At 45.0% G+C, this 14,276-nt stretch overlaps 1 protein-coding gene across 1 annotated transcript; it reads left to right on the forward strand.

The window, feature by feature from the left end:
* The first annotated feature begins 3,051 nt into the window (after positions 1 to 3,051).
* Positions 3,052 to 11,585, forward strand: LOC139407375 (26S proteasome regulatory subunit 4-like). Its single transcript, XM_071151102.1, has 11 exons — positions 3,052 to 3,147; positions 3,599 to 3,652; positions 3,788 to 3,884; positions 4,638 to 4,762; positions 5,671 to 5,856; positions 8,132 to 8,260; positions 8,575 to 8,671; positions 8,944 to 9,133; positions 9,365 to 9,516; positions 9,922 to 10,076; positions 11,270 to 11,585. The coding sequence occupies exons 1-11, from the start codon at positions 3,145 to 3,147 to the stop codon at positions 11,402 to 11,404; spliced, it is 1,323 nt and encodes a 440-aa protein (XP_071007203.1). The 5' UTR covers positions 3,052 to 3,144; the 3' UTR covers positions 11,405 to 11,585.
* The last annotated feature ends 2,691 nt before the right edge of the window (positions 11,586 to 14,276 follow it).

Below are 14,276 nucleotides of genomic sequence, written 5' to 3' on the forward strand. Positions count from 1 at the left end.
ATTAAATGGATTTATTGTGATGGTGTAGGTTATATTACATGGATTTATTGTGATGGTGTAGGCTATATTACATGGATTTATTGTGATGGTGTAGGCTATATTACATGGATTTATTGTGATGGTGAAGACTATATTACATGGATTTATTGTGATGGTGTAGGTTATATTACATGGATTTATTGTGATGGTGTAGGCTATATTACATGGATTTATTGTGATGGTGTAGGCTATATTAAATGGATTTATTGTGATAGTGTAGGCTATATTAAATGGATTTATTGTGATGGTGTAGGTTATATTAAATGGATTTATTGTGATAGTGTAGGCTATATTAAATGGATTTATTGTGATGGTGTAGGCTATATTACATGGATTTATTGTGATAGTGTAGGCTATATTACATGGATTTATTGTGAAGGTGTAGGCTATATTACATGGATTTATTAGACTTTTTCAAATGTAGATGTTCCAAAGGTCTGCATCAGTGGCTTGTAGGCTATGTGTGGAATACAGGAGATGTTAAACATGTTCATGTTAATTAACGGTCAATTACCCATGAGACCGGCAGTTATTTGCTTGACAATCAGCAGCTGAGAAAATATCATGACCGCCACAGCCCTAGTCATGGAGGTTTTGGAAAGCAAGACTATGTCTGGCTTTTGTGTCATTGCTGTGACGTCTGATGTCTGGGAACTTAAGTTGCCTTCCCAGGTTGACATTCAGCTCCTCGTCTTGAGCTGTTGCGAGAAGACCTGTCGAGCTGGTGTTGGCTTTTTTCCAGCTCTGACAAATGCGATAACCTGCTTCGCTGGTTGAAGGCCCTTTCAGTGGCTGATCCCCTTTCAGTGGCTGATCCCACTGCTATGGCTTTAAGCACCAGGTCGTTGCACCAGCAGTTGCGACCCTCGCCTATGGCTTTAAGCACCAGGTCGTTGCGCCAGCAGTTGCGACCTTCGCCTATGGCTTTTGAGCAGCAGCTGAGGATGTACTCAAGGGTTCCTCTCTTTAGGCACAGCAGATGGTGAATCAGCCTTACCCCAGCAGAACAGGTTAGATGGGCTTAGTAGGACATGGACTACACCCTGATGAAGACAGCTTGGCTGTTGAAATATTGGTTACTACCAACGTTCCTGCTGGCTCCGTCCTTGACTGCTGCTCACACTTCCTCCTGCACCAGCTTCCACCTGTCTTTCCTTTGGGCCTTGTCGTAGCAGGCTGTTGTAATGCTACCAAGGCCATAGCCGCTGTGCCATAGCCGTGACTTAGCCTGCTCCCTTTCATTCTGAGCACTCCACTTCCTGTCCTCACCTCTATACCAGCCTAGGAGACTTTCGTCTTGTCTCCCTGTATTGCAGCACCTCCCTTGTACGGGTCAACATGAATTCCTAATTCAGGCTCCTGATGTGTAGCTTCAGTTGTTCTTCTGACTGTACATGGCGATGCTGCTCAGGCTTCACGGTAATCCCAGGCATTTGCGGAGGTAGCTGCTGACTCTTCTCTCAAAGGTTTCATAGCAGGACACCATGTTGGTATATCCAGGTCTTGAGCTTGCAAGGTAAACCTGACTTGTCCACTGCAGCCAACCGCTCTTCTAGCTCCTGGTTGGATGTCTTGATGGATGATGTATCCCTCAGGCTGCTGTGAAACAGCTTGGCCAGACTCTTTACCAGTTTCTCTGTGACGGATGGGATCTGTGTGTCTTGAATGATGAAGTGGAACTTGTCCACTGTTTTCCCCATCTTCAGCACCAGGGATCTAGACTTCGCTGGCTTTAAGCTCATCCGTGCCCAGGTCGACAAGCTTCTCCAACCGCTTCTGAATCCACCTACTCCCTGGGACAGATGTTATTGTCGAAGTCAAGTCGTCCATGAAGGCACTGATAGGAGGGTGTCACATGCCAGACCACCTCAGCTGATATGGCAAGGGCGAACAGTTTCATTGAAATGATGCAGCCCGGGATGATTCCTTTCTCAAGCCTGTGCCATTCCGATGTTGTGGATCCAAATGTGACTCTCAAACTGAAACTGTTTTTATTAGTCCAGTATGAGATCTCTGATCTTGCCTGGGACGTGGTGCCGATCCAGAGCCATATCAACCAGCTTGTTGGGGAATGAAACGCATGAACTTTTAATTAACAAGGCACACCTGTTAATTTAAATGCATTCCAGGTGACTGACTAACTCATGAAGCTGGTTGAGAGAATGCCAAGAGTGTGTAAAGCTGTCATCAAGGCAAAGGGTGGCTACTTTGAAGAATCTCAAATATAACATATATTTTGATTTGTTTAACACTTTTTTGGCTACTACATGATTCCATATGTGTTATTTCATAGTTTTGATGTCTTCACTATTATTCTACAATGTATAAAATATTTTTTTTTAATTAAGAAAAACCCTTCAATGAGTAGGTGTGTCCAAACGTTTGACTCGTACTGTATATTTGGGTTATGTGAGTCTCCTATCCAGAGTGGAAGAAGGGAGTAACGTTGAAGAAACCATGGTAGATGCAGTAAATGCTACTCGCCAACGGGATCCTGACATCCTGACAAAAAGGTGGACTTTGTATCGTTTTTTTGCATTGGTTATAAACTGCACAGCGCAAACCAAGACGAAGGAAGAAGAAGAAGGTGGTTGCCATTGGATCAAAGAAAGCCTCATCAACTGAGGGATAGTGAAATGCTACATGTTAAAAGGTGGACTTCGTATTTTTTATTACAGTGGTCATAAACTGTACGGCACAAGTGGAGAAGAAGTGTAAGACAATTTGAATCATTGTGAATGCCGCTGAACGTTTTGGGGTCTTTGTGATTTCACAGCCGAGGCCGTGAAAGAAATCCTGTTAGTGAATGTTCCGTCATCACAGACCTCTGAGCCTGTGTAGGGATGTATTTTGGAGTGGACTGTGATTTGAAGAAGTGGGTTTTCTTAGTTGATGTGTTTAATTTTGTATGATATCGTTTTCCCCCTTTCCTGCAATGTTTCTTATTCAATACCCCGCCCAGCTGGTAGCGGTAATGCACCATTCAAATTGGATGCCAACTCCCTTTATACCCCATCGAAGAAGAAGATCAACGAAGCCTCGTAAAGTTTTCATGCCAGATCCCTTATTCATCGTAGTGACGTCAATTTAGAGCGACACGCAACAATGGTGAGTGAGCAAGCAGATTTCTTTCTGGCTCATGTTTTGATAAGATATTACAAGGATTTACCGGATTTTGTAGCTTAATATTAAAGATGTAGCTTTTAAATTTATACATAAAACACGATTTTATGTATTTGTTACATTTTTTTTAAACGCCTTCGTTGTATAAAACCCTCATTATTGTCAGCTACCATAGCTAGCTAGCTAACGTTAGCTAGCTGTTAACTCTTACGTTGAATAACGTTACAGCGTTCAGTTTGCCGATAGCTAACTAGCTAGCATGTTGATTCGCCGATCAGGAAATACATAGCGGCAATTACGAATCGCACTTAAATAAACTAAAGATGTCAGCTAGCTAATAAAGTCTAACGTTACCAACAATAAGCCCGATTCAAGGTGCCTCGATTGATTGATTCTACCTCCAGGATATGTAGCTAATGTCTGTTTATGATTTCAGGGTCAAAGCCAAAGTGGGGGCCATGGACCTGGTGGAGGCAAGAAGGATGACAAGGTGAGCATGACATCGCAACAATCAGAGCCTCTGACAACGCCATCTCTATAGCTACCAGCTGGATCTTTCAGATTTCTGTGTTAACCTGCATTATTCTACTGCCACAAAACATGTCACCATATCATATGCCAACAGGACAAGAAGAAGAAGTATGAGCCTCCCATCCCCACCAGAGTTGGGAAGAGGAAGAAGAAGAGCAAGGGACCAGATGCGGCCAGCAAGCTACCTTTAGGTAGCGTAACTAATGTCCCATCACTTAGGGAAATGGTTATCTTTATAAATAACCTATAAACTCAATATCTAGCTTGGTGTTTTTCTGTATGTCATTCTCAACTCTAGCTTTGTAATTTCTTACTCACTCGCTTGTCAAGAGAAACAATATTCATAATGTATGGCAAGGGTAGGCAAATAGATTCAGCCGCGGGGGCCATAACACATCTTTTTATTCGTGGGAATACTTGGGAGCAGATTTCCTAAACACATTTTTTTTAGGAATTCTTGGTGATGTCAGTCTTTTTAGACCAAAACTAACACCACCACCTCCCCAGAAACTTTGGGTGGACAAAAATAATCACTTGTGGGCCGGTTTTGGTCCCTGGGCCGCCTGTTGCCTACCCCTGACGTATGTGTGTTTCCCCCTGACGTATGCTATGTGTTTCCCCCTGACGTATGCTATGTGTGTTTCCCCCTGACGTATGCTATGTGTTTCCCCCTGACGTATGCTATGTGTGTTTCCCCCTGACGTATGCTATGTGTGTTTCCCCCTGACGTATGCTGTGTGTGTTTCTCCCTGACGTATGCTATGTGTGTTTCCCCCTGACGTATGCTGTGTGTGTTTCTCCCTGACGTATGCTGTGTGTGTTTCCCCCTGACGTATGCTATGTGTGTTTCCCCCTGACGTATGCTATGTGTGTTTCCCCCTGACATATGCTATGTGTGTTTCCCCCTGACGTATGCTATGTGTGTTTCTCCCTGACGTATGCAGTCACCCCTCACACCCACTGCCGTCTGAAGCTGCTGAAGCAGGAGAGGATCAAAGACTACCTGCTGATGGAGGAGGAGTTCATCAGGAACCAGGAGCAGATGAAACCGCTGGAGGAAAAACAGGAGGTACTGACTACAGATATATATTACTTTATTAGGTACACCATCCTGTTCACGAAGATGGTTAGTTCCTACAGACAGTGAGCCACGTGGCCGCAGGCAAACAGGCATCCAGGCATTCAGTTATTGTTTGATTGCACGTTAGAATGGTCAAAATGAGTGACCTAAGTGACTCTGAGCGTGGCGTGATCGTCGTTGCCAGGGGCGTCGTCTTCAGTATCTCAGAAACGGCCTCCTGGGCTTTTTTATCCACGACAGTATCTAGAGTTTAGGAGGGAAAAACATAGCCTGGTCCGACAAATCCTGGTTCCTGTTGATGGCAGAGTCAAGATTTGGCGTAAGCAGGATGAGTCCATGGCCCCGTCTTGCCTGGTGTCAACAGTACAGTCTGGTTGCGGTGGTGAAATGGTGTGGGGAATGTTTACCTGGCACACACTAGGTCCCTTGATACCAATTGAGCCACATTACCATGCAACAAAGAATTCAGGATGTTCTGGAGGTAAAGGGGTGTTCGACCCGGTACTAGATGGGTGTACGTAATAAACTGTCCACTGAGTTTGTAATACCATATTGTATGTATGTATGTATGTGTATATATAATACTATATTACTGTAGTTTATCAGATGAAACCACTAAAGGAGAAACAGTACTGATACAGTAAACTCTGTGGGACATTTTACTTAAAAATATATATTTTTTGTAATTTAGCCTACATTCTTATTCAGAGCCACTTAGTTAGTGCATTCGTCTTAAGATGGCTAGGTGGGACAACCACACGTGTCTGTTTGCTAAATTAATTTCCCTTTTCACGGGATAATAATGAATCACTTGATTTACTTGAGAAACAGGCCTTAGGCTATGTCAATTCAACTCATAAGTTGTTTTGCATGTATTTCCTGTGTCTGTTCTGCAGGAGGAGAGGTCCAAGGTGGATGACCTGAGGGGTACACCCATGTCTGTGGGGAACCTGGAGGAGATCATTGATGACAACCATGCCATCGTGTCTACGTCAGTAGGGTCAGAGCACTATGTCAGCATCCTCTCCTTCGTAGACAAAGACCTGCTGGAGCCCGGCTGCTCTGTACTACTCAACCACAAGGTACTGACATATCTGCTCTGTATCACTCACCCACAAGGTACTGACATATCTGCTCTGTATCACTCAACCACAAGGTACTGACATATCTGCTCTGTATCACTCACCCACAAGGTACTGACATATCTGCTCTGTACCACTCAACCACAAGGTACTGACATATCTGCTCTGTACCACTCAACCACAAGGTACTGACATATCTGCTCTGTACCACTCAACCACAAGGTACTGACATATCTGCTCTGTACCACTCAACCACAAGGTACTGACATATCTGCTCTGTACCACTCAACCACAAGGTACTGACATATCTGCTCTGTACCACTCAACCACAAGGTACTGACATATCTGCTCTGTACCACTCAACCACAAGGTACTGACATATCTGCTCTGTACCACTCAACCACAAGGTACTGACATATCTGCTCTGTACCACTCAACCACAAGGTACTGACATATCTGCTCTGTACCACTCAACCACAAGGTACTGACATATAAAATCAGCAAAAAAAGAAATGTCCCTTTTTCAGGACCCTGTTAGTAAAAATCCAAGTAACTTCACAGATCTTCATTGTAAAGGGTTTAAACACTGTTTCCCATGCTTGTTCAATGAACCATAAACAATTAATGAACATGCACCTGTGGAACGGTCGTTAAGACACTTTCAGCTTACAGACAGTAGGCAATTAAGGTCACATTTATGACACCTTAGAACAAAGGGGGGGTCAAAATCAAAAGTAACAGTCAGTATCTGGTGTGGCCACCAGCTGCATTAAGTACTGCAGTGCATCATATCTTCATGGACTGCACCAGATTTGCCAGTTCTTGCTTTGAGATGTTACCCCACTCTTCTACCAAGGCACCTGCAAGTTCCCGGACATTTCAGGGGGGAATGGCCCTAGCCCTCACCCTCCGATCCAACAGGTCCCAGACGTGCTCTATGGGATTGAGATCCGGGCTCTTCGCTGGCCGTGGCAGAACGCTGACATTCCTGACTTGCAGGAAATCACGCACAGAACAAGCAGTATGGCTGGTGGCATTGTCATGCTGGAGAGTCAGGTCAGGATGAGCCTGCAGGAAGGGTACCACATGAGGGAGGAGGATGTCTTCCCCAAAACGCACAGCGTTGAGATTGCCTGCAATGACAACAAGCTCAGTCCGACGAGGCAGTGATACACCAGACCATGACGGACCCTCCACCTCCAAGTCGATACCACTCCAGAGTACAGGCCTCGGTGTAACGCTCATTCCTTCGACTATAAACGCAAATCCGACCATCACCCCTGGTGAGACAAAACCGCGACTCGTTAGTGAAGAGCACTTTGAGCCAGTCCTGTCTGGTCCAGTGACTGTGGGTTTGTGCCCATAGGAGACGTTGTTGCCGGTGATGTCTGGTGAGGACCTGCCTTATAACAGGCCTACAAGCCCTCAGTCCAGCCTCTCTCAGCCTATTGCAGACAATCTGAGCACTGATGGAGGGATTGTGCGTTCCTGGCAGTTGTTGTTGCCATCCTGTACCTGTCCAGCAGGTGTGATGTTCAGATGTACCGATCCTGTACAGGTGTTGTTACATGTGGTCTGCCACTGCGAGGACGATCAGCTGTCCGTCCTGTCTCCCTGTAGCTCTGTCTTATGCGTGACGGTCTCACAGTACGGACATTGCAATTTATTGCCCTAGCCACATCTGCAGTCCTCATGCCTCCTTGCAGCATGCCTAAGGCATGTTCACGCAGATGAGCAGGGACCCTGGGCATCTTTCTTTTGGTGTTTTTCAGACTCAGTAGAAAGGCCTCTTTAGTGTCCTAAGTTTTCATAAATGTGACCTAAATTGCCTACCGTCTGTAAGCTGTTAGCGTCTTAACGACCGTTCCACAAGTGCATGTTCATTAATTGTTTATGGTTAATTGAACAGGCATGGGAAACAGTGTTTAAACCCTTTACAGTGAAGTTATTTAGATTTTTCCGGATTATCTTTGAAAGACAGGGTCCTGAAAAAGGGACGTTTCTTTTTTTGCTGAGTTTATATCTGCTCTGTACTAAACCACGAAGTAAAGAGAACTGTCTACCCATAGTCAGGAATGTAGCCTCTGAATTTGGCTTTTTGTTGTCGTCAATAGTTTTTACATTAATTAATTGCATTGTAATCCGAGATGTTTTATGTTTTTAATCTTTGACAATATAAGTGTGTTAAGCCAAAGTCCCCATTGTGTGGGAAAAAGTATTTATGTTATGATGTGTGAGTGACGTTGATTGACTCTGTTCCATGTTTGTTCTCTAGGTCCATGCTGTGATTGGTGTCCTGATGGACGACACTGATCCCCTGGTCACGGTGATGAAGGTGGAGAAGGCCCCTCAGGAGACCTATGCTGACATAGGAGGTCTGGACAGCCAGATCCAGGAGATCAAGGTACAAGACCACAGCCTTTATAACACAGCTATCTGACATAGGAGGTCTGGACAGCCAGATCCACATGATCAAGGCACAACAGCACAACAGAGGGCATCACCCTACATAACACACTCTATAACACTACATTACATAGACTTTCTAACACTACAAGCTGTAACACAGTAACTACCAGTGGTAATAACCATGTCTTTACCCTGTAACTAACCAGTATAAACAGCTTGAGAGGGGAGGGACATACTATACTCCACATGTTCGTTAACACTATACATTTCATGGTGACTGCCATAATAACAGTTGATGTTGTACTGTAGGAGTCCGTGGAGCTGCCTCTCACCCACCCTGAGTACTATGAGGAGATGGGCATCAAGCCTCCTAAAGGAGTCATCCTCTATGGAGCACCTGGCACTGGTGAGTTAGATCAATATTTAACCATTCACGTTCTTCCACGCTAAGTTGTTTTAGAAAAATGTTCCTGGTTATTCAAGAGGAAATTATTTCCAAAGTTGTTCAAAACTGTTTACACAACAAGAAGCACCAAAACAACGTACATAATCCCTGAGACATGCATAGCAACGAGCAGTATGTACAGGCAAACAGACATTGAAATCCTATGACGTAATGAACGGTGTGAGCCTGTTTGCGTGTCTCTGCTGATGTCTCTGTTTGCCTCTCTGTGTTAGGTAAGACCCTGCTGGCCAAGGCGGTGGCCAACCAGACGTCAGCTACGTTCCTGCGTGTGGTGGGCTCTGAGCTGATTCAGAAGTACCTGGGGGACGGGCCCAAGCTGGTCAGAGAGCTGTTCAGGGTGGCAGAGGAACACGCACCATCCATCGTCTTCATCGATGAGATAGACGCCATCGGCACTAAGAGGTACTAAAATACTTCCAGTTGAATCCACTGGTAACACCAGGGCTCCAGAGTTGTGTTCACTAGGCACGGAAGTGGAAGGAAACAGACTGAAACGGAGAGGGACTACCTGGACACGTGTTTATTTTCCATTGTAAAACTTTTTAGATCTTCCTCAGTTGTGTGCCCTATTGAACACAACCCAGGACTGTTTCTCTACTCGGACTATCCACTGTGTGTTTCTCTCACGCACAGATATGACTCTAACTCTGGAGGAGAACGGGAGATCCAGAGGACTTTGCTGGAGCTTCTCAACCAGCTGGATGGTTTTGACTCTAGAGGAGATGTGAAGGTGATCATGGCCACCAACAGGATAGAGACTCTGGACCCTGCCCTCATCAGGCCTGGTAAGATGCTCTCAGCAGGATCTGAAAAATGGAGCCTATTTTGACATTTTGATATATAAATGGACCAATAGAGCTGTACACTTGGGCAGGGATAAAGGTGTATATTGAGGATTGAGATTGTACTATAAAATGAATGCAGATTTAATTTCCTCATTCTGAACTCCATATCTTGACCTTTTCATTAGTGAACAACAGATGGAGCTCTCAAAGCTCTTCTACACAACTCAAATCAAAAGCAACAACATTCACTGAAGCCATTTGAGCAAAGCAACCTTTATCTCCACACACTGTTGAGTCCATCTGAATAAGTATTCTATTCTAGAATCGGAATGAGTAGAACCGAACGGCCATTCTCTTTGTGATGTTCCATGCCCTCCTCACCCCCTGGTTATGTGGTTCTTCCAGGGCGTATTGACAGGAAGATCGAGTTCCCCCTGCCTGATGAGAAGACCAAGCGGAGGATCTTCAACATCCACACCAGCAGGATGACCGTAGCAGACGACGTCACCCTGGACGACCTGATCTTAGCTAAAGATGACCTATCAGGAGCTGACATCAAGGTAATATGGCTGGCCAGGGTTTCCTCCACCACCACCGCTGTAGGCCAGATGCACTTTTTTTGCAGGATCATTAGTAGTTCTGCGCAGTCTGACTGTAATGTAGTCCATCTCAAACGCACTGTCCAGGGTTCCCACTACCAATACTTACATGAGGTAGGCCCCCCAGTCAAGCACTGTGCATGCCCAAAAATGACTGACCCCTATTGGTTTCAATTGAATGTTGTGTGTTTTTTAGCTCTGAGTGTTGCCTTACAGATGTTTGAAAACCACCTAGGGGAAACTGGACTGTAGAACACATTACCTAGGGGAAACAGGGATGTAGAACACATTACCTAGGGGAAACGGGACTGTAGAACACATTTACCTAGGGGAAACTGGACTGTAGAACACATTACCTAGGGGAAACAGGGATGTAGAACACATTACCTAGGGGAAACAGGGCTGTAGAACACATTACCTAGGGGAAACAGGGCTGTAGAACACATTTACCTAGGGGAAACAGGGCTGTAGAACACATTACCTAGGGGAAACAGGGCTGTAGAACACATTTACCTAGGGGAAACAGGGCTGTAGAACACATTTACCTAGGGGAAACAGGGCTGTAGAACACATTTACCTAGGGGAAACAGGGCTGTAGAACACATTTACCTAGGGGAAACAGGGCTGTAGAACACATTTACCTAGGGGAAACAGGGCTGTAGAACACATTTACCTAGGGGAAACAGGGCTGTAGAACACATTTACCTAGGGGAAACAGGGCTGTAGAACACATTACCTAGGGGAAACGGGACTGTAGAACACATTTACCTAGGGGAAACAGGACTGTAGAACACATTTACCTAGGGGAAACAGGGCTGTAGAACACATTTACCTAGGGGAAACAGGACTGTAGAACACATTAGTGCCTCGAGGCACACCAGAGGAGTATGATGTTTGGAACACAAGCTCCCATTGACTTGACTGTGCTGCCCTCTAGTGACAGCTCTTTACTTTTACAGTACAGCTTTTGTTCCTCCCTCATTCCTATGTTCCCACTACATCTATTTTACCATGTTAAATCAGTGATATTTGTAAAGAAATGGAGACGAGGATACAGTTTGAAACCGTCTGAACAGGGCCCTTTTTCTGTTACATTTCTGTCTGTATTTGAAAGCCATAATCTTCTGAGACTAACCTGTCCTCTCATCCTTCAGGCCATCTGTACTGAGGCTGGCCTCATGGCTCTGAGAGAGCGCAGGATGAAGGTCACCAACGAAGACTTCAAGAAGTCCAAGGAGAATGTGCTGTACAAGAAACAGGAGGGCACACCAGAGGGCCTGTACCTCTAACCTATAACCCCTGACCTATAACCCCTGACCTGTCCGCAGTGTGAAAGAGGAGTCTGGCTGTCTCCTCACAGAACGGAGTTTTGATATATTTTGTTGCATGTTACGTTGGACTCAACACTCCCACGGTCTACCTTTATGTGCTATGATATGACAGACAATAAATGCAAGAGTTTGAATGTGAGAGAAGTGTTGTTATTCATTGTCCCATATATGATTATATATTCCCCTCCATGTTATCTCACTTTAGTAGAGGTAGTGTTGCGTAGCTAGTGTCTAACCGTTTGGAGAAGCCTGGAAATCTCGGCTACAGTAGAAGCAGTGTTACTTGGCAGACGGTATGCATCATACCCACTTGTGGGTCAATTCAATAACTGTGGTTCATTAACTCAGGAAATAATCTTCATATCTTAATTTAAGTTCACAAACTAAGATGTCTCAGCCACTGCAGTTCATTTGATTCATGCAGCAGAAAAGCAACATTGATTTAACTGCTCTTGATGTGGGGCCAAGTGTAACTTGGTACTCAGCACAACGCTTGCTTGAGTGAAAATGCTGCATGCAGCCCTGCCCTCTTTCTCTCTGACATCCCCTTATTAAATCAGTCACGTAGTTCAAATGCAACACTGGAATGAGACCTTTGGCCTGCCATGGATAATAACTGAGGGTGACTGAGCTGAGCCACACCAGGCCAGCAGGCAGGGGAGACGGTTGGCCTGCCATGGATAATAACAGAGTGACTGAGCTGAGCCACAGCAGGCAGGGGAGACGGTTGGCCTGCCATGGATAATAACAGAGTGACTGAGCTGAGCCACACCAGGCCAGCAGGCAGGGGAGACGGTTGACCTGCCATGGATAATAACAGAGTGACTGAGCTGAGCCACACCAGGCCAGCAGGCAGGGGAGACAGTTGGCCTGCCATGGATAATAACTGAGGGTGACTGAGCTGAGCCACACCAGGCCAGCAGGCAGGGGAGACGGTTGGCCTGCCATGGATAATAACTGAGGGTGACTGAGCTGAGCCACACCAGGCCAGCAGGCAGGGGAGATGGTTGGCCTGCCATAGATATTAACAGAGTGACTGAGCTGAGCCACACCAGGCCAGCAGGCAGGGGAGACGGCCTGTCACAGATATTAACAGAGTGACTCTGAGCTGAGCCATACCAGGCCTGCAAGCAAGGGGAGACGGTTGGTAGTGAATGTGTAGGCCTAGCCTACGTGGTTATAACTACTGGTGTTTTTAAATTTAACTTGGCCAGTCAGTTAAGAAATTATTTACAATGACGACCAAACCCGGACAACGCTGGGCCAATGGGAGTCCCATAGGGCGCAGTACAAATCACAGCCGGTTGTGATACAGCCTGGAATCAAACCAGGGTCTGTAGTGACGCCTCTAGTGCCTTAGACCTCAGAGTTAGCCAGCCCCCCCCCCCCCCCCAGTTATTACTGTGTAATAAAGCCTATGTAGTGTGAAAGTGTCAAAGGACAAAGGTTAACCATCTTGTTTCCATGCTCTGGACATTTCATATTCAGAATTTTTTATTGATGACAAATGCAGTGTACCACTGAACTGAGATTTGACGGGTCAACTGACAGAGTGGGAATAGAGAGACAGGTGGAATCTCTCTCTCTCTCTCTCTCTCTCTCTCTCTCTCTCTCTGCAGGGTGGAGTCATTGGCAGAGATGGAGGTTGACCTTTCAGTGATGTCTCAGTCAACTGAAGAGGTAAAGATCATGGACACGCTGTATCTGAGGACATCTCTTCAGTCAGGCTGTCATCGACTTCTGTTTTGAAGCTGACTTTAAAAATCAAACTTCATTTCAGGCAGAGACTTCCTAGGTTATTCAAAGACTAATGTTCTGACAGATTGAATTGATCTGGAATTGATTTCTCTGTGGCCAGAGGGAGAGATCATTCTCATCATCCACCACAAGGTGGCGCCTTAAGTGCGCGTTTTTATAAAAAAAGTACACTGACAGACAGGACATGAGAATTAGGCTGGTCACACTTCTTGGCCAACAAATGTCGCATAAAATCTGACATTTGCCTTCAGAAATTGAACACCATCTGTAGAATAAGCTACTGTAGCCTATGCCAATCCTAAAATAGCCTTCATTGAATACATTTGATATTAGCATACTCAACTCACTAGGAAATAGGTAGAATTTACAACATAAGCAACAAACACAACATAGGGACTATTATGCAGGCAAAACTTCTCAAACAAAATTTTGAGAGCAGTGTTTTCCCCCATTAATGGCATTTACACCACCGCAACGATGACGCTCCAGTCTTACGTTCTTACATTTATACATGATTTTCTAGTAGGCAGCGTATCATCCAATGGAAAGTCTTGCACCTCCCAGCATAGAATCTCAGCATTGCCTGCCCGGTAGTCCTCTCCGCTGTCACAAAATACTTACATTTTCAAAGCTTTTAGTAAACCACAATGTAATCTCCATATCTAACAAAATGAGCCGATTAGACAACCTATGGGCGTAAATCGTATTGGTTTTAATTTTGTTACATTTATGGGATTTCCATCTAGCGTTACTGGTGCAATGCAGGTCCGACCTAGCCAATACTTGCGGCCAATACACAATATTGCGGGTCTGCTCTAACCAATCAGACGCAGCGTCACATAACGACACTGCAAATTATCCAGCGTCAGCCAGGTAGCGACTTTATACACTACGAGTATCCTTCCGCTATAGTAAAATAGTCCAACGTAGAAGTTTTGTACTAGAGAAGATACCGGAAAGTTTAGTTTGATTTTATGGCCTTTCGAAGTATCATTGATAGTCATAATGTAACTAATGCGAAATGTATTTCTCAATTATTCACCGGCTCACTTGTTGTTGATGTAGTGTGATT

This window comes from Oncorhynchus clarkii, chromosome 4 (genome assembly GCF_045791955.1).
Source record: "Oncorhynchus clarkii lewisi isolate Uvic-CL-2024 chromosome 4, UVic_Ocla_1.0, whole genome shotgun sequence".
NCBI lineage: Eukaryota > Metazoa > Chordata > Actinopteri > Salmoniformes > Salmonidae > Oncorhynchus > Oncorhynchus clarkii.